Source organism: Hyperolius riggenbachi, chromosome 8 (assembly GCF_040937935.1).
Source record: "Hyperolius riggenbachi isolate aHypRig1 chromosome 8, aHypRig1.pri, whole genome shotgun sequence".
NCBI classification, from domain to species: domain Eukaryota; kingdom Metazoa; phylum Chordata; class Amphibia; order Anura; family Hyperoliidae; genus Hyperolius; species Hyperolius riggenbachi.
Window position 1 is genome coordinate 242,834,617 of NC_090653.1, and position 20,069 is coordinate 242,854,685.

General features: G+C 43.5%; 1 protein-coding gene across 14 annotated transcripts in view; it reads left to right on the forward strand.

Moving 5' to 3' along the window:
- Positions 1-20,069, forward strand: part of FNBP1 (formin binding protein 1) — a 243,885-nt gene that overhangs the window by 50,370 nt on the left and 173,446 nt on the right. For 13 of the 14 annotated variants that reach the window (XM_068248463.1, XM_068248464.1, XM_068248465.1 and 10 more), the window contains exon 1: positions 19,375-19,559. In XM_068248463.1, coding sequence (XP_068104564.1) covers positions 19,378-19,559 — 182 coding nt within the window. In that variant the 5' untranslated portion in view covers positions 19,375-19,377. Of the gene's footprint in view, positions 1-19,374; positions 19,560-20,069 lie in introns of those variants that run through there. The other variant, XM_068248467.1, reaches the window with a different exon arrangement.

Below are 20,069 nucleotides of genomic sequence, written 5' to 3' on the forward strand. Positions count from 1 at the left end.
AAAACGCAGTAAAAGGCATACAACAAAACGTATGCTTTGAGCGTTCTCCAACGCAAGCTCTGATGTGAAAGAGCCCTAAGAAGAATACATTGGTATGGACTGGTCAGGTTCAGGAGCTGCTAGTCAAATTATCGGCAGCTGATTGAATAAAGTAGAGCACGGTAAAGTATCATGGTATTATTATTATTATTTAGCATTTATATAGTGCCGACATCTTCCGCAGTGCTGTACAGAGTATATTGTCTTGTCACTAACTGTCCCTCAGAGGAGCTCAAAATTGGATCCCCACCATCGTCCTATGTCTATGTATGTATGTATTGTGTAGTAGTGCATGTACCGCTTCCCACCAATTTTAGGGGGAAGCCAATTAACTTATCTGTATTTTTTTGGCATGTGGGAGGAAACTGGAGTAAACCACGTAGACACAGAGAACAAAACTCTGTGCAGATAGTGCCCTGGTTGGGAATCAACCTGGAGACCCAGCACTGCAAGGCAAGAGTGCTATCCACTATGCCACAGTGCTGCATTATTTATGATTTAGACCTTTAAAAAGATGTTTTGCCATTAAATGTTAACAGCTGCAGAAGTTTTTACTCTCTAGCCAGCTGGCCGACTCACCTAATTGAATGAGTCAGGAGATGAGCAGAGAAACCTATTATTTGTATTACAGCTTCAATAGTGTATTCTTTAGACAGCATACAGTGCCTGCCAGAGGCTATTTATCATTGTTAATACAGTGGGGGGAGGAAAAGGTTTCTGCAGGCCCCTCTTAATTCCCCTTCAAGTAGAAGAAGATGACAAAGGCTTGAAATATGCGGAATTATCTGAATTTTCATTACAAGTAGTGCAGTCAGATGGTTCCGCTTCTACTTGTTTACTTCTTCTGACTGAGCAGCATTGATTTCTGGGAGAGAGAGAATGGCCAGACTGCTACTCATGACTCCTCCCATTCAGAATGCGGTAGGTAGGTGTGGCGTAGCCACCATGCTACTCACAACACCTTCCGATCAGAATGCGGAAGGGAGGAGTGGCCTAGCTTCTTTACCACTCACAACTCTTTCAAACAGGATTCGGTAGAGAGGTGTGGCCTAGCTGCCATTCGAACACCATCCATAGAGTTGAATGGAGGAGGATGGATTGGACTTGCGGGTAAGGACTTGTTTTGAGTCACATGACCATGCTGCAAAGATGTAAGATATTTCCACACATCTTTAACTTTACTCAATAACTTAACTAAATTAAGCCTGGAGAGTTACGTTAAATACTGTAGCCCACGGGTTGTTTTCATCTTATAAACGCAAACAATTTTCACATTTAAGTGTTCCTCCCATTCATTCACAAGTAACTTTCTCACTACTTATCACACCTAAATGGTCTATATCCTGTTTTTTCAGTATATGGTAGAGAACAGAGGCGCCAAAAGGATAAAAACAATATTTAAAAGTTTTAAAATTATTGCTTAGGAGGCAGTGGTGGACTCACCTCCCACAAGCAGACACAACAACTGTGTATTCACAAAAGGGACATTTATTGGTATACTCCAAATAAGGTTGCAACGCGTTTCGCAGGTCAAACCCGCTTCATCAGGCAATTACAGGAAGGAGCACACAACAGCAGTATGTCCAGATAGCACCTGGCGCCGGCGCCGATTTGCTGAGTTGATCGGAAACGAACCGCTCAGAAGTGAACTCTCTTGTAGGGAATCATTGCACAAGCATTTTTAGGGCATTTTGAAAATCGCCTGCGCTTAAAAAAAAAGGGCAAAAACGCCCTTAGTGTGAATGAGCCCTAACAGTTGTTTTTGGTGATACTTCTTGTAGATGTGTACGTAGCTTAAACCATTGTGGACAAAGGGGGGCTTTATTTTAGTTGGAGCCTTGTGAATAATTCTGCGACTGTTTGTTGCACATTCTACTGGAAGGAAGTAAAAGTGAGCGTATCTCTTTTCGTGTTTGCTTGTCTCATTTTGAGAGTAATTTGCAGAGCTCAGACTTGGTATCCATGATCCGTCAGACTAACAGCTTTTATCTCATCATTGTTCATCACAACAATGCGCAGATGAAAACTCTCTCTATTATTCATGAGTTGGAGGGATAGCTGTGTGATTTCCAGCGCTAACACACTACCCATGTGTTGTAAAACAAAAGTGCTGTCTAGGTGAAGTCTAGCTTTCTGTATTCACTTGCAGAATTGTCTTGAGGTAAATCCTTAAAGCAGGGCCTCTAACTTCCTGTCCACAGCCTGGTGCCGTTCCATGGGCTGTTTTGAGGTAGTCCACAGGCCTGGTCTCTACTGGTTTTAATTTGTATGCAGTAGTCCGTCACCATCGCCTGATAGCTGTCTACTGCATTGCCTCAGCCTCCGTATGGTGCTCAATGTATCGCGAGCACCATGAATGAAGTTAGAGAGAAAGGCTAGGCCAGCAGATAGGTGCTCCTGACTATATGGTTGATTTTCTGTGTGCTGCTCTGCATGTAAATACGGGGCACACTCTGTTGGGGGGGCAGTGTTTGCTGTTTTGGGGAGGCCCTGGCCTACTTAAAATGTGCCTGTGTGATGTTTAGGAGGGCCCCGCAAGACCCCCCCCCCCCACTCTTATAACCTGGCGCTCCACCATACACCATACTCCTCCCACTGTGCAGCCCCTGAGACAAACACTTCTATCAAGGACTCCCTTCCCCAGGTCCCCAGAAAAAGTTCACACTGGAAAACGGTCTGCAGGCCAAATAAAGGCCAATGGTACTTGATGGTAATGAGAGAGAGATGGAGGTTGCATATTTATTTCCTTTTAAACAATGCAAATTGCCTGGCTGTCCTTTTGATACTCTGCCTCTAAAGCTGAGTACCCATTGGCAGATAAATTGGGGCTCTCCACCGACGATTGATCGCCCTAATCCATCTGGCCCTATTGGCAAGCGTGTTTGCACCACCGTGAATGAATAATTATGTGAGCAATCGTTGAAATGATTGCAGCAAAACCTGTGGAAGTCAATGGGGATCGTAACGATCCTGTGCAATTCAATCCAACTTGACGGTCCTTCAAAAACGAATGATCGCTGCGGGTTGCTTGCATAGTGAAACATGGTTTGATGAATTATACAGTTATACAATGTTGCGTGGTATCACAACAAAAATAAAAATAGTTCACAAAAATTGCGTTGTGGGTATGGACCTCGGTACTTCTAGTCATAGACTCTGAACAATGACTTAAGTTTGACAGCGTTTGCCACGTGCTTGTTTTTAAAGTCAATGGGAATCATTTAAAAAAAAAAAAATCAGCCAGATACTTAAGGAGAGGGAAGACTCTGGGTGCAATAGAGCCTTCCTGCTCCTCTCCCATCTCCGTCCGTTAAGCACTGGCTTGCCCGTTTGAATTCCCTCCCTGCGGGGGACTTCGGAAGTCTTCGGGTGCCCAGTCCTCCTGAAGACAGGCGGCTCCATACTGCGCACGCGCGAGTGTGCGAGAGAGGGCACTTGCACGTGCGTTTGGGCTCCCAAAGACTTTCGAAGCTGCAGAGGGAGCAGGATTTGGCCAAATTGGTCAAATGCTGCTACCGAGGAGCCAGTGCTGGAACGGGGACCGACAGATGAGCGGGAAGGATCTATAGGACCAGAGCCTTCCCTCTCCCTAGGCAAGTGTCTGGCTGTTGGTTTTTTTTTGTTTTTTTAAATGATTACCATTGACTTTAAGGTGTGTGATTCAGATGCTACTGATGCATGGAAGATCAGCAGGACTGCCAGGCAACTGGTGTTATTTAAAAGGAAATAAATATGGCAGCCTCCTTTTTATTCTCACTTAAGTTCTATCCAGTTTATTCTAAACTAGTTTTACACAGGACGATTATGGCTAGATATACTAAGCTAACCAAGCCCTGTCTGATTGCATAGTGATTGATTCCTACCCTTTTGGCAAGCTCAGTTTAAAGGGAACCTTAAAGCTATCCTTAAACAAAAAAAAAAAAAAAAAAGTTTTACTCACCTGGGGCTTCCAATAGCCCCCTGCAGCTGTCCTGTGCCCTCGCCGTGTCCCTCCGATCCACCTGTCCCCGCCGGCGACCACTTTCAGTTTCGCCATCAGGAGCCGACAGGCTGGGAACGCGAGTGGTTCTTCGCGTTCCCAGCCACAATAGCTCCCTCTATGCTGCTATAGCATAAGCCAGAAGTGAACCGGAGGCGGGGCCGGAGCATCGGTGAGTGGCTGCGCGGGCACAGGATGTCTGCGGGGGACCATTAGAAGCCCCGGGTAACTTCAACTCATTTTCCCCCGACCCCGTACAGTATCCCTTTAAGGGTCACTTTAAGAAAAACAAAAGTTTGCTTTCTTAAAACAGAAAGAATTTGCGATAATTCAGGTTGGAGTGAGCTCGAGATGTCTCCCAAGGCATCACTGCTGAATATATGCAAATTAACCATTGTACCCTTAGAAGCTAAACACACCTCCAGAACCGCAGGAATGCAATGATGTGTCAGCTTGTTAATTTGTACAGAGCCAAAATAATCCAACATGCATACAGACTGTTTCGGTCACTTTAACTGAGAGAAGTTTGGAGGTTTCCTTTTAAACAATACCAGTTGCCTTTCAGTCCTGCTGATCTCTTTGGTTGCAATAGTGGCTGAATCACACACCTGAAACAAGCATGCAGCTAATCCAGTCTGACTTCAGTCAGAGCATCTGATCTGCATGCTTGTTCAGGGGCTGTGGCTAAAAGTATTAGAGACACAGGATCAGCAGGAGAGTCCGGCAACTGGTATTATTTTAAAAGGAAAAATCCATATCCTTCTCAGTTTAGGTTCTCTTTAACTCCTGTTGGCTTTAGCAGCAGTAGATGTAGATCATATCATTCTACCACACCAAGAGACTGTTTGTTTGCAGGGTTACCCTTTAAGAAGCATAAGAATAATGCAGCTGGGCATGAATCATGTACGCTTCTTTGAGCCAATGAAGATGATTAATGTTTTTTGGATCCTCACATCTTAAAAGCATCTCTTTGGTGGTTTGATATCAGCTTACTTATTTAATGGGCCCCATAATGTTTAAATGGCTGTGGAAAGGCTGCCAGTTGCTGTAAACAAATGACTATACTTAAAGTGAACCTGTAAGAAGCAAACCATACATCAGATCATAGGGTTGTATTACTGCAGGCACCATAAGGCTTCATGATGTACTTTTATGATGATTCTGTGCCTCTGTAGGCACTCATAGATAGTTGGAAGCACAGTAGCCACCTCCTGCTCCCCGCCAAAGTATGGTATGGACTTGAGACTACGTGGACAGTTGGTGACATGACTGTTTGCTTTATACAGTGTTGGGGAACCCTCCCCTACTTGTGCCTAAATAGAAACTCCCCACCTAAAGCTTAAAGAGAGTCTGAAGCGAGAATAGATCTCGCTTCAGACCTCATATGTAGCAGGGGCACGTGTGCCCCTGCTAAAACGCCGCTATCCCGCGGCTTAACGGGGGTCCCTGTCCCCCCAAACCCCCTCCGTAATGCGGGGGAGCGCTTCCTGGTTGGGGCAGGGCTAACCGCCGCAGCCCTGCCCCACGCGCGTCTGTCAGCGCGTATCTCCGCCTCTCCCCCGCCCCTCTGTCTTCCTTCACGGGGGAGAGGCGGCGATGCGCTGCTGATAGACGCGCTGGGAGGCAGGGCTGCAGCCGTTAGCCCTTGCCTCCAGGAAGAGACAGCCAGCGACCATTTTCCGACCAACTTTTGCGGGGGGTGGGTTGGGGGTGAAGGGACCCCCGTTTAGCCGCGGGATAGCGGCGTTTTAGCAGGGGCACACGTGCCCCTGCTATATATGAGAGCTGAAGCGAGATTTAGTCTCGCTTCAGTGTCTCTTTAACCCTGACTCCTCCTCTAAGTACATAAAATGAGCACAAAAAATATAAACAGACAGTAGTTACATTTGTACATGGAAAAATTGGTAGTGCTCAATCAGGCTACAACTGAAATGAAACCAACAGAGGCGTGCACCGCCCCCCAGGGACTTAAATTACACACCTTGAATGCAAATCAGATGCAAACCTATGCACTAAACCCTAGTCTAAGTTAATTGAATGCAAACTGATACACATGGATGCAGCTACCCATAAGTAGACATACATTTTTGTACAACAGAAATATTGGCAGCGCTTTCAAATACAGGCTGCACCCGAGTTGACCTGCTGCATAGTTTTGCAGAGCCCACGAGCAGATTACACAACTTGCATTCAAATGCAGCAAAGCACAGCCTGTGCACAGGTTGTTCAATACTAGACTTTTCCACGACGATGACGTGCCCTCTCGGAAGAGACCTAACCACTAGCTAACAGTTAAAACATAGTATGAATCTGAGGCTGCTAGCCATAAATGGTTTACTCATTTTCTACAGAACAGGGAAAAGATTGGCAGTGCTCAATCAGGCTGCAACTGAAATTAAACCAACATAGGCGTGTACATCTGTACATGGATTTAAAGCAAACCTGAAGTGAAAATAATCATAAGAGGAGATACACAATTGTATCTGTAGTAGGGATGACCAATGAGATGCAAATACCGTAATTCTGAGTTCATGCAGGATTTTGAAAATTTTGCATACAGATGTATCTACCGGTAGCTTGAAAATGGGCATATTAGTTTAAACCTTGGTGGAACTTGATTGGTCCATTTTCAAGTTGCATACAGAGTTTGCATAATCTTGCATGAACTTGGAATTATTTACATCTCATTGATCATCCCTAAGCTATAGTCCTTTTTTTTAAATCGCCTTATTTTGTATTTAAAGGTTCAAATCTACTTCCTTTAAACTTTTGATTGTTTTAGCTGAATTTCAGCTCCTATACAGACAGATAATGAAGTATGAAATGTCTTAATTGTTCCCTGAACAAAGGGCTGGTGCACACCAGAGGGCTGCAGTATTTTTTTTAGATTTCTGAGGCGTTTCTGCCTCAATGTTCAAGTATAGGAAAGTGGAAAACCGCTCTGAAAAACGCTATATCAGAGTGGTTTTCCAGGCGTTTTTGTTGCAGAAGCTGTTCAGTAACCACAATCTGCTACACAAAAACACTCCAAAAACCGCTGGGCATGTTTAGAAAATGTCTCTAAACATGCCTAGAATCGCTCTGAAATCTGCTTCAAAAACCTCTAGCGTTTTGCGGATCTGCTAGAGGTTTTTGGTGTGCACTGGGCCTCAGATGTGTTTTTTTTTTTTTTTCAGCCACTCACAGCTTTACGACCCAAATTAGTTAACAGGAAGAGATATGGCAGAGTTTGTCTATACAGGTAGTCCCCGACTTAAGATCGCCCGACTTACGAGCGACCCGCCGATATGGATTCAGTGTTTCCATGGGAACAAGCCCAAAAAATGTTTTCAAATTGGACTTGTAGTTTTTGAGAAAATCGATTTAAAGAAATTCAAAGAAAAAATGGCTTTTAAACTTGTATAAGCAGGCACAGAGTGCAGAGGGGACACTGGAGGCACAGGGGGGCACAGAGAATGTACAGGGGACAGAGAGAGCACATTGTTACGACTTAACAGATTTGGGTAAAGAACGAACCTACAGTCCCTATCTCGTTCGTTAACCGGGGACTACCTGTAGTCTTGATATAGAGATGTCATTTTAAAGCTCTGAATTCTTAACCCTTAGAGTAAGAAAAAAGGAGCACAGCTTAATTCTAAGCAGGTTTTGGACTGTACTTGCACATGTTTTTCTTATCATGTCACGTCACTTCAGGTACCCTTTAATTTAACACCTGAAGTGTTGCAAAACGTGGAATTTAAGGACATGGTTGGCTAAAGTACCTACTACAGATTTATCATTGTCTTCGGGGTCCCTCCCCCCGTTCACCTTTCCAGGACCTTTGCATCCCTCAGCCTCTTGAAAGTTCACAGGGAGGTAAACAAGCAATTCAGTGAAATGCACAATTTCGAACTGCGCATGCCCACTTCTTCCTGTAGTACCCGGGCACTTCCTTTTTCTGTTCATGCATGGTCCAGAACTAATGCATGCCCAGTTCAAAAACTCTTGTGCACCGCCCAAGAAGCAGCCTGGAGAATAATTGACAATGTCAAATTCACAGAAACAGACCCCTGAAGAGCATGAGGAGCATGAAGATCATCAGCAGCAGATAATCTAGCCTATCATGAGCTTAATTCACAATGTGTTTATTTTAAAACTGTGTCCCAGGCGAGTCTAAATACTTCCTTACTTAAAGAGACACTGAAGCGAAAAAAAAATGATGATATTATGATTTGTATGTGTAGTACAGCTAAGAAAAAAAACATTAAGATCAGATACATCAGTCTAATTGTTTCCAGTACAGGAAGAGTTGAGAAACTCCGGTTGTTATCTCTATGCAAAAAAGCTATTAAGCTCTCCGACTAACTTAGTCGTGGAGAGGGCTGTGATCTGACTTTTATTATCTCAACTGTAATTGAACTGTTTACTTTTCCTCTGCTAGAGGAGAGTTCATTGCTTCACAGACTGCTCTGAAAGACTCATTTTGAATGCTGAGTGTTGTGTAATCTGCACATATTATAGAGTGATGCAATGTTAGAAAAAACAACACTATATACCTGAAAATAAAAATATGAGAATATTTTCTTTGCTGCAAATCTTCTAGTAATTATTCATAGTACACAACCAATTCATTATATCATATATTTTTTTTCGCTTCAGTGTCTCTTTAAGAAGATGGAAGCCTCTGGATCCTGCAGAGGCTTCAGACGTCCTCCTGCTGACCACTGCTGACCCCCGGAAGATATACAATGAACTTGTCTGATATGTTATCATGACTGTGCTCCTCTTCATTCATGAGTCCGGCCATACTGTGCAAGTTTGGTTGCACAGTAGTGGCTCTGTGCTACAGCAAAGGCGTGTCCACGCTCACTGGGGTGTAGCACAGGTGTGTTCGTGCATGTAGAGGTGCACAGTTACGATCTTCAGAGGGGTCCTAGACTCCTAGGCAGTGGTCTGGAGGACCCAGTGCCTTCCCTCCTTTTAGTAAGTAAATTGATTTTTTTGGTTTTAGGATTGCCTCAGGTTCTCTTTAGGAACAGTTTTGGTATAGGTTTAGTCCTAAAGTAGTTGAAGGGCACTCTGGTATTTTTCTTATTTCTGTACGTTTCTCTTAAAGTTTGCATGAATAGTACATTGTTGTGAATGTACGGTGAGGCCCCATAGCTGACCTCCAGTGGAGATGAATTTCTGTTATGTCTTCCGTTACTACGGCCCACGCGTCTGATTAATGTATGTGATTTCACCATGTGAGTCCACCCTGCATAATACAGGAGAGAATGAAGAAACAGTGTTTCATTAGAAAAAATAAATGGATGCATTCCTGGAATAGCATGCAATGGCAGATACTTCTACAACAGTTAGAGACCCCATAAATCAGTGCAACACAAGCCCAGTGAGGCTCTGTCTTGGACCAGTTTTATATAATGTTGAGAGTTTTGTTGGAATGTTAAATATTTTGTGTATTTGTGTTTAACATTACATTGTTGAGGGCAGTATGTTGTCCCAGATGTAGAATTATAAACAGAGGGTCCCACAATGGGATTTTATTAGGGGCCCTTGGTAATAAGCACACTTCCCAAATCCACCAGTGGACAACTGGACATGGTGACTTACTGTGAAACGCTCTTTTATAAGTAAAGCATAAGGACATGAAGATGTATATTCAACCTACCCCGGTGACTGGCTAGTGTACTGGTTAAGGGCTGTGCCTCTGACAAAGGAGACCTGGGTTCAACACTCGTCTCTTCCTGTTCAGTAAGCCAGCACCTATTCAGTAGGAGACCTTGGGCAAGACTCCCTAACACTGCCTGTAAAGCGCATCATATTAGCTGCAGTTCTGGTGCTTTGAGTCCGCCAGGAGAAAGTGGCCAAAAAATTAGAGGCACCCTCTAATTATGAGTTTGTCCACCTTTAGCTCTGATCACAGCTGATATACGTTTTGGTATGGATTCAACAAGACGCTGGCATGTCCTGATGGCATGTCATGTGACGTGTGTCACGTGATGCCCTGTGGCCATGGGGACCTGATGCAGGAAGCAGCGACGGCGAGTAGGTGAGCATTAACCCTTGGCTTCCTACTGCTCGGGACTCTGCAGGGAGGGAGGAGGAGGGGAGAAATTTTAGGCATGCAGCCTGGGCCATGCAGAGTTTGCCTAGCCCTGTTGTAATGGAACTCAGGTAGTGATATGCAGGCACAACACGACAGGCAGTGGTTACAACTAGTGTCAGATACTGTGGGTGACAAGCAGTGGGTGCTCAGCCACAGTGATTGCACAGCTGTTGTAGGCAGTAATGTATGGTGGTTGATGGTTCCACCTACCGCACTCTCCTCTCCCTGCTCTCTTCCAGGCTGCCCTCTTTTGCACTCTGACCTTTAGCTTTGTTTTCCCCCAGCTTCCTGGGCTTAGCTCTGCAGGACACAGACATCCTCTGGCAGAGGAAGGTGCAGTTCCCTACAACCATCCTCACTGCTGTACGGTGGAGAGCTAGCCAGCCTCTCCTGCAGCCCATAGAGCTACCGGAGAGAAGCTCTGCCTATAGATTACCAGTAGCTACAGCAGGATTTTAATACATCGGGGCACATTAAGAAAGGGGCAGGACACGGGATGAGGGGGCGAAGTCCGGGATTGTCTCATCCAAATTCGGGACTGTTGTGCCCTATGGATTTAGTGAGCATTTGCTAGCAGCTAAAATTGGTCAGCCTGCCATAGCGATAGATTGTCCACAATGTTGTTTACTTCCCAAATGCCCTCCCCAAAATCTGACAATTGTTTTGGGGTCACGTAGAGTTCTCTTTCTGAGTCTGGATATGCAGATTATTTGCATTACGGCTGCGAGGACAAAGGGTCATCTTTAAGCACAAAAGAATGCCCCAGAGAAATGGCTTATCAGTCTTAACATAACATAATGCAGTAAAAATAAAATTGGTTTATGATATCTGAAATGACAGCTTAAATTTGTCAGTACATAAGTAGGGGAAAACTACCGGTATATAAGAAGCGATTTTTGCCCTTTTTGTGATCAGTACCTCATTGGCTGGGCGACAGCCCCATAGCTTGCATCTATGAAGGCTAGCCAGAAATGGCAGCTGCCATATTTGTTTAGTAAGGCCCCTTCATGTTTACCTCTGGCGTTCCCCACCTCAGTTTTTTATCCTGCATGGCTCTGATGTTTACATCTATCTGGTGTTCCCCACCTCAGTTTTTCTATCCTGCAAGGCTCTCAGTGGTTTATTAGTAGATGGCCTGCTCAGTAGCCTTGGAGTGATTTTATCAGTTTTATCCTTGTTTTCAGTTTATCATGCAGATTGTGTATGTGGCGGAGAATTGTTTAGGAATGGGCTTCTCTGTGTTGGCTGGCGCTCTCCTCCGCGCATCCAACTGGCTCCGGCATACAACAGCTTTTTCACCCATTCCCGTCTACTCCCTTCTGGGGAAATGAGCAAATTCTGTTTTTCTCAATGCAGCAGATGTGTAATCCCGACAGCTGTTCAGCATTTTCCTAAAGCTTTACCTAATTGTGGTCTGTCCTCTGTCAGATCCCCGTCCCCACAGCATGGAACGCCTGCCTTGCCGGGGAGAGAGCTTTCTGTAATGGGGATACACTAACGAGAGCTTTATAAGACATCCTCAATGTGTTAAAGTGAACCCAAGGTGAAAATAAACTGAAGAGATAAACAATTTTATTTATCCTCTTACTCCTAAATATAACTTTTTTATGTATCTCAGGGTTTTCTTTTATATTTACACATTTACAAAGTCGGTTGAATTTACTGTCGCTAATCAGTGGCAGCCTATTAAGTGTCCCAGAATTGGAAACATGTCAATAGTTCATGTATTTTATCTTGCCCTGCCCTCAGAAGTTGTATTCTGCCAGGGAAACTTTTATGGCTGTAATTAGCTTATCGGTGATGTTTATTGTATTCCTGACAGCTACCGACAAGTCAGAAGCTGTCACTTCCATGCCTAGAAATTAACTCTTTCAGGCAGCAAAATAAAACAAGTTTATCAGCCTTGTTATAAATATTTTCTACTGTATATACACATGTTTATCTCATCACATATGGCCTTGGGTACACTGTAAGGTGCCCATGAATGGTAGAATATTTTCCTCCTTCGATCAGATTTGTGGGATCAAAAGTAATTGGAAGGTAATTATTAATTGTTCCCACAGACAGTTTGATTCTATATAAGTTCTCAAAAGAGTTGCAGTCGTATGTGTTTGTATGTGATTGAAGAATCAGTACTACTGTACTGTGTGTCTGTGGTGAATTTTGCGTTAATGTGCTTTTGGAGTGCAGAGCTGTGGAGATATCCATTTAGAAGATTCCTCTAATAGTTCCTATGTTGTGAATATTTCTTCACATAGAAACACACGCATACTGTATTCCAGGGCTGTGGAGTCGGTACTAAAATCATCCGACTCCTCAGTTTATGAAACCCCCGACTCCAATTCCAGGTATCCAAAAATTGCTCGGACTCCTTGACAGCCCTTCTGTATTCATTATTTTTAACCCATGCCTTTAAAAACCAACCATCATGTGGTCATATTACCTTCTACTATTATTGTATTTTCAACTGCATTGTGTTAAAGAGTACCCGAGCCAAAGCTTGGGTACAAAATTAGATACTTACCTAAAGAGAGGGAAGCATCAGAATCCTATTGAGGCTTCCCTCGTTGCCCTCATGTCCCTTCCCCGCCAGAAGATTACCGATAAGGCATTGTCACTAATCATATCGGGGCTGCACAGCTCCTCTTCTTGCAGCGTGGCCGCCTGAGACCGCCCGCGCATATGCAGTAGGCGGAGCCGCAGGCTTCATGCTATGAATGAATCTTTTTTTTTTTTTTTTTTTTTTTTTAAGTGATGAATCATTTTTATAATGTAAACAGTACTCACAACACAATTCACAATTACATTGCTTTATTGTTTCTTGATCAGTCTTTTCCCCCCCTAAATATTGGCCTATTACGAATAGGAACATAAGACAATGACTGACTTTTAAGCCCCCTTAATTGTGTCTCTACCCACTGCCCTGCAGCAATGCATTATGCATATTCCATTTCTCACAGGGGAAGTGATGACTTGCAATTGCCACCTGTTTTAAAACCTCTAAATTATACTTTACGGTAAAATGGTCACTGACATTTCAAAGAGTCACTGTAATCAAGGTTTGAATTTCATCCCAGTCAGTAGCTGCTACCCCCTTTCCCATGAGAAATCTTTTCCTATTCTCGAATAGTTCATCAGAGGGTCTGTATAGCTGATATTGTAGTGAAACCCCTCCCACAGTATGATGTCAGGACCCCCGCTGCCTGCAGTCTCCGCATTCCGGCCCGGTAATTCGGCAAGTCAGGGCCAGTCGGCGCAGGCGCAGTAAGGCCAAGCGCTCCCCCGTCTTGCTCCCACGGCTACTCTCCCCGTGACAGGAACGCAAGGGGGAGTGCACGCATCCAGGCCGCGCATGCGCAGTAAGCCCAGACTCCGGCAGTTACCGGGCCAGAGTGCGGAGGCTGCAGGCAACGGGGGAGGACTGGGAGGCACTAATCAGCGCAAAGGGGGCTGGAGGAAGCCCAAGTTTGTATTAAACCTTTTTACTCTATCGTCTCAAGTTCCCTTTAAGTTCCTCTTTAAAATAGGTTACATTTCAGTTAACTGTCCCTTTAAATGATAGTTTAGCCTTTGCAGAGGGTTTTGGGGGGTGGGGGAATGAAATCTGGGTCACAAAGCCTTTCCTATCCCAGGGGACACGGTGGAGGTCAGAGCTGACAGTGATGGAAGCCTCCAGTGAGATGATTTGGCCAGGACTCAATGACCAGCAGAGCCTTTTCAATACATTCTTTTAAAATAAACTCAGAAGAATGGGCTGTGAGTCACTGCGAGCTAACGGGATGAGAAGAGAGGTGGGTGGTGGGAAATGTTTCAGTGTCACAGTGTGGCTTCCAGTAAAACACTCATTAATTGCAACTCCAATCTGTAGGCTCGGAGCAGTAAATATTTGTATTTGGTGATTGCTGGTATTGTTAGAGGCGAGAGATCACACTGTGGATGGTTATTTCCAATGAGTATAATTTGGGCCAATTGAGTTGTTAGCTGGGCAGGGCGGATATCAATTAATGTTCTTCACCCAAATGAGCAATCTGTTAAATGGTAATTAGAGCGGACCTGAACTCAGAACTTCCTCTCTGCTCTAAAAGATGAGCAACAGAATAATAAGCTTTTAAGAAAAAAAAAGTCTTTGTTACAGCCCTCAGAACTCCTGCAATAAATCAGCAGTTTGTCTACTTCCTGCTTTCATGGAAGCAGACAAAGGGTTAACATCCTGTGTTTATAAATTAGCTGAGGCTGTCAAGATTCTTGTGCTGACACAGCGGAGAGATCAAATTACAATTGTGATTACTTGCAGCTGAGGGGGAATTAGACGGGCTTTTCTCTCTAAACACAAACCGGGTGGATTAATCTGTGTTTTCCTTGTGTCCCGTGCATGAGTTCAGGTCCACTTTAAAGCCTAACTTTGGGGGTAATATATACATTCGTTTAGGATAGTATGAATAGGGGTATTCATATCTTTTTGGGTTCTTTTTTGTTTTCTGTGTTCCTGTTTTGGAAAATAAATTGCTCCATTTCCTCTCTTGCACAGGAAATGGGTAAATCTATCCAACAGTGTCAGACATGGCAACACGTAATTTCTTTTTGGTAGAGTAAGGAAGAGCTAGAACCTGGTTTCAGTTATTATTGCTGTTATACATACAAGTATATACTAAACTATACTGTATATATGAAAGACATAGGAAGTGAGTTAAAAAAGCTGAAGGAAAAAAGGGGAGTATAAAAGTAAGTATATTATTATCTGCAGGGGCGCTCTTGGCCCAAGCAAACCAAGTGGCAGCTTGGGGCCTTATTTTGAGTAAAGGTATTGCAGAAGTGAAGACTGTATTCTATTTTAGGTTAGTCTTAGTTATACCGAAAGGCTGTTTAGGAAATGAAAGGAGAACCGTGGTGTATTCACATGCATAATTCACAGGCTTCATGGTATTCTCACACACTTACCTCAGGAAGGAAGAGTATGTGTGTATATGTGTATATATATATATATATATATATATATATATATATATATATATATATATATATATATATATATATATATATATATATATATATATATATATATATAAATCATATAGCCCTGTTCCTCAAGGCAGATTTAATCCAGCTCTTCCAGGTTAGTGGGGCCTTCTCCACAGGTTTCATCTGACCAATTGTTCTTTGGATCAGGACTTTGCCAAACCTCCTTGCCGATATTTACATAGTAATTGTTACCCACCGGCGACAAATCCAGGACCAATCCCTCAGGCAACAAATCCAGGAACAATGATGTACAGAGAGTTAGCAAAGTATTCTTTAAATGAAAGGGGTGGAAGGTTGGCGCACAATGGAGCGGATTCCTGCAGGGGGTGGGAGCAGAAATAACATTGAGATCGGTCCTGCTTGGGCGTTGGGGGTCATTAAAGATCTGGCATGACAGATCCTTTACAACCTCCGACGCCCGATCAGGATCCATCGGGAGGGTCTCTGTACGCAGACTCTATTGTCGGCTGATTCGGTCATTAATAGTAATTTCCACCGAAAATTCTCACATGTGTAAACGTACTTCTAAGGAGATTAGGCTCTGCTGTAATACTAGGAATACACTACTGGATGTACGTCTGATGTGGGAAATGTTTGATATTCCCCTGGTAGAAAATGGATCGAGGAATGCTAGTTGCTAATCTGCCTTGCTTCCACCACTTCATATCGATTTGGATCCCAGTGAAAATCTGAATATTACTTGGATTGCCATCACGACTAGCTTCGTACTGTAGTACCAAATTCAGGAACGGGCGATGTGGCCGTAGATCATACATGATTTCCCCCCACGCTGAAAGGATTGCCTAACCCAATCAATGCTGGTTTGATAAACCAATTGAATATTGATTTAGATCACCTTAGTCAATATGTTTTAAGGTCCAATGGTATGTTTATGAGATATGTTGGTATGTATGTGCGGGTTTGGCCCGTGCCCAGCGCACCCCTCATCGAATGCTCATGTCCTACGCATTAGTTTCAAGAGTTCAATTGAGCATACTGTTTTTATATATCTTTGTATTGGCATACTGGGCTCCGGACCAAACAGTTTGTAATTTGATATGCCTTTTTTTTTTTTTGTTACATCTAATAAAATGTTAAATACAAGAAAAAAAGACTCGCCCTGCTCCTGCGAAAGTCCAGGCAACGTTAATTACTGGTGGCCGAATTACACCGTTTTTAAAGTAATATTGGCTCTGTCTTTTGACAGCACTCAAATTACTGTCTGAACGGTGTTATAGACATAATTCACATAACGGCCTATGGACTCCCCCCCCAAACCCAGGTCAAATCGTACTCTCCTCCGGGCCCTATGCTGTCACACTCCCTCCTCTGTGCTGCAGTCATCTCCCTGTGCCTATGGTGACCTGCTGCTGGCATGTGTGTGCTCACATACACCGCTGGTTCACAACGGGCAGCTGGAGATGATGGCAGCACAGTGGAAGGAGCAGGCCAGCTGAGGAGGAGGTGAGTGCGAGTACTTCACCCCCCCCCCCCCCCCCGGCATAGATATTGCCACGCCCCCACTCTTAATGGACCAGCAAAAATCTGTCCGATCCATAATGTTATTGATTTCTGCCAGAAATTTTGGCAAATTTGATCACGGTGATGTATTTACCTGTACTGTCCTTGTGTATTATCTTTTCTGCCCTTGTTAGTCTTGTTTATTTGTTTATAAAGTAATTATTTGTACAGTTTTGCTGAAAATGTTGCTTTATGAAATAATCATGTTTTGATACATCGAATTGGTCTTACAAATTGTTCATCACTCTACATGGCTAGGAGAGTAAGCCATGAATTCTTGCTTAATAGTTTTGTTTTTGTGCCAGATGAGAGAGAGGCTCCATTTTTTATGTGTTTTAGATGTATTGTTAATGAGGGAATGGTTCTCTTAAAAAAATCTTAGATCTGCGCTATAGTCCAGAAGTTGAAAATGTGTTTAGAAGAACATCAAAATAGGACCACTATCTCTCCATTTGCCACCTGTGCTCAGATTTGGGCACATACCTTAAAGTTGCAAAATAACTTCTGATTCACGGGTCCAAAATTGGTTTATTTAACATAATCTAATAAAGGAACGTCCGTGTTAGGGTGGCCATACATGGTACAATTTTTCATTTTTTTTCGATTAGATAATTTAGTTCGATTATTCCGTTAGATCGAATATAAAGATTTTTCCAGCATGTCCGATCTAATTTTTCTCGAAAAAACAGGATAATCGTTCGAATTTCTTGATCGAAAAAAAAAAATATTTTTAACTTTCATTCGATTCGATCATTTAGATCGAATAAACGGGATAATCGAACGTTTTTATTGTACCATGTATGGCCACTATTAGTCTAATTTAGGGGACCCAGCAGGAAACCTCATAGGGAACAGTTCTCCAATCACAGCACCCCCTACAGTATGAAGCGTTTGATTGGCCGAATAGCGTGGGCGTAGTTTACCACAAGCTATTTGCCACCTAAAAGTTTAAGTGGGTGCTGTCCACCCAATCACGCTAACAGAATTTTCCTGTGTGGTTTCCTGCTGGGTGCCACAAACTAGACTAGTACTGGAACTTTTGCCAAGTTGTGAACAAGCCCTACTACTGAATAAAGTTGCTTGTCTGTCGCAGAACATGTGATAGGCTGATTTGCTTACCACAATTATACATCACTTTTGTTCCTGCGGAAGCGTGAGCAGGAAGTGGTTACAGTACATCAGAGCTTTACAAGTCTGTCACCTGACAGATCACAAAATTTACCATGACTTCTGCATAGGAGCATATCTACCACCAGGGGCATAATTACTAATTATGGGGACCTCCCCAGAGAAAATTGTATGGTCCCGTCTGCCTAAGTTCTAACCCCCTCCCCATGGCAACCACCTTAATCTCCCCTACTCTTCCCCATTGAACGACCAGCAAGGGTGGGGAGTTGCCGCAAGTGTAGTAACCATTCTCCCCCTCCATAACATCCACTATTTCCACACACAGAAATTGGTGTGCTCAACATAACCAACTCTCCCACCAACCAACATGTAAACAGCTGCTGCAGAAGCCCCGCCCACTCACTTGTCAACTGTGAGCAGATAAATTACCCCTCTCCACCCCTCAATAAAAACAAGTGGACAATGTTGTCCCCCCATAAGGTGTTTTTTAGGTAGCATAACACCCCTCCATTGCAGGTGGGAGCAGCCAGTCCTCCCTCTCGTAGTAAAATATGGCCAATATGACAAAATAACCCCCTCCCCCTTACTTCATACGTGCGCCCAGTATTAAAGGGAACCTAAACTGAGAAGGATGTGGATTTTTCCTTTTAAAATAATACTAGTTGCCTGACTCTCCTGCTGATCCTGTGTTTCTAATACTTTTAGCCACAGCCCCTCAGCAAGCATGCAGATCAGGTGCTCTGACTGAAGTCAGACTGGATTAGCTGCATGCTTGTTTCAGGTTGTTTCAGGTGTGTGATTCAGCCACTACTGCAGCCAAAGAGATCAGGACTGACAAGCAACTGGTATTGTTTAAAAGGAAACATCCATATCCCTTTCAGTTAAGGTTACTTTTAAGTTTGCTCAAAGCAAGTGTTCCCCTCCCAGACACCCCCAGCCAAACATCCTTAGCTTAGTACTTTGTACAGCACCACAAAATATGTCGGCACTTTATAAATCAATGATAATAACAGGGCTGTGGCGTACAAAAATCATGCGACTTCTCAGTTTATGAAACCTCCGACTCCAGGTACCCATAATTTCTTTGACTCCGACTCCACAGGCCTGGATAATAATAGTAATAGCACATTTACCTGCTTCAGTGCTGGGTATGCTTTTCTCTTCCCCTTTTCACTGCAGCCTTTTAGCATGTCAGCAGCGTTACTCCATAGGGCATGTCATGTGCTGTGCTGCTGCATGCTGAACTACTACAGTGAAGATGAGACAAGAGTACCCAGCGCATGAGCAGGTATGTGTGCTTCGCTGCTCTGCCGTACACATTAGGCTGGAGGAAGGGAGGCAGGCCCCTTAGCCTCCAAGTCTCCCTCCACGGGGCTACATTTACAGCCCTTGTCATATTTGTTCTTGGGGTTGTGCTTTTACTAGTAAGAGTTAATAGCCCTCTATTGGTATGTAAACAGTCCTTGAGGTGAAATTAGGTGTCATGCGTTTCCAGATGCACTTTACAATGCCGTTGAGCGATATTTTCTGTTTATTGCAATGGGGTAATGGCCGCAACCTCCTCGGGGACTGGGCTGTTCCTGCTCATGCTGCCTCTTTGGGGATGTTTTCATTTTACCCTCCATGTCAGACCATAACCAGTGACTCCTCTCTCTTTCCATTGCTACAGGATCAGTTTGACAACCTAGAAAAACACACACAGTGGGGGATTGAAGTGTTGGAAAAATACATCAAGTTCGTGAAAGAAAGAACAGAGATAGAAATCAACTATGCAAAACAGCTCCGGTAAGACGGCACACGTTGGCTTGAAATGTTCGTGTTATGCTGACCAAACCAGATCATTGATAATAAAACCGTGATAACATGAAAACTATAGAGACTAGTTTCCTAATTGGTTCTGCATTTTAATATTAGTGGCTAAACCTTACCTTTACCCCAATTTGCACTACCCATTCTAAAAGATTTTCTTCAAGTCTACCTGATGTGACGTGATGAGGTAAATATAGGTGCACATAGTACCAATCCTTCTAAAAACTTCCCATTTTTGTATTTTTCATTGCACAGGTCAGTCAGTGCCGCTGCATCGAAAACACTTGTGTCTGGTTAAACACACACTCCTGATAACAGCATAGTACTGAAAAGTTCAAAAGGTCATTAGTTCTCTGTGTGAGTGCTGAGTACACAAGATTTTACATCACACTGACATGGCTGCTGTTTACACATCATACATTGAATTTAAATCAGAGATGAAAATAAATAAAAAAAAAAGTAATGAGATAATCAATTGGATCTGTC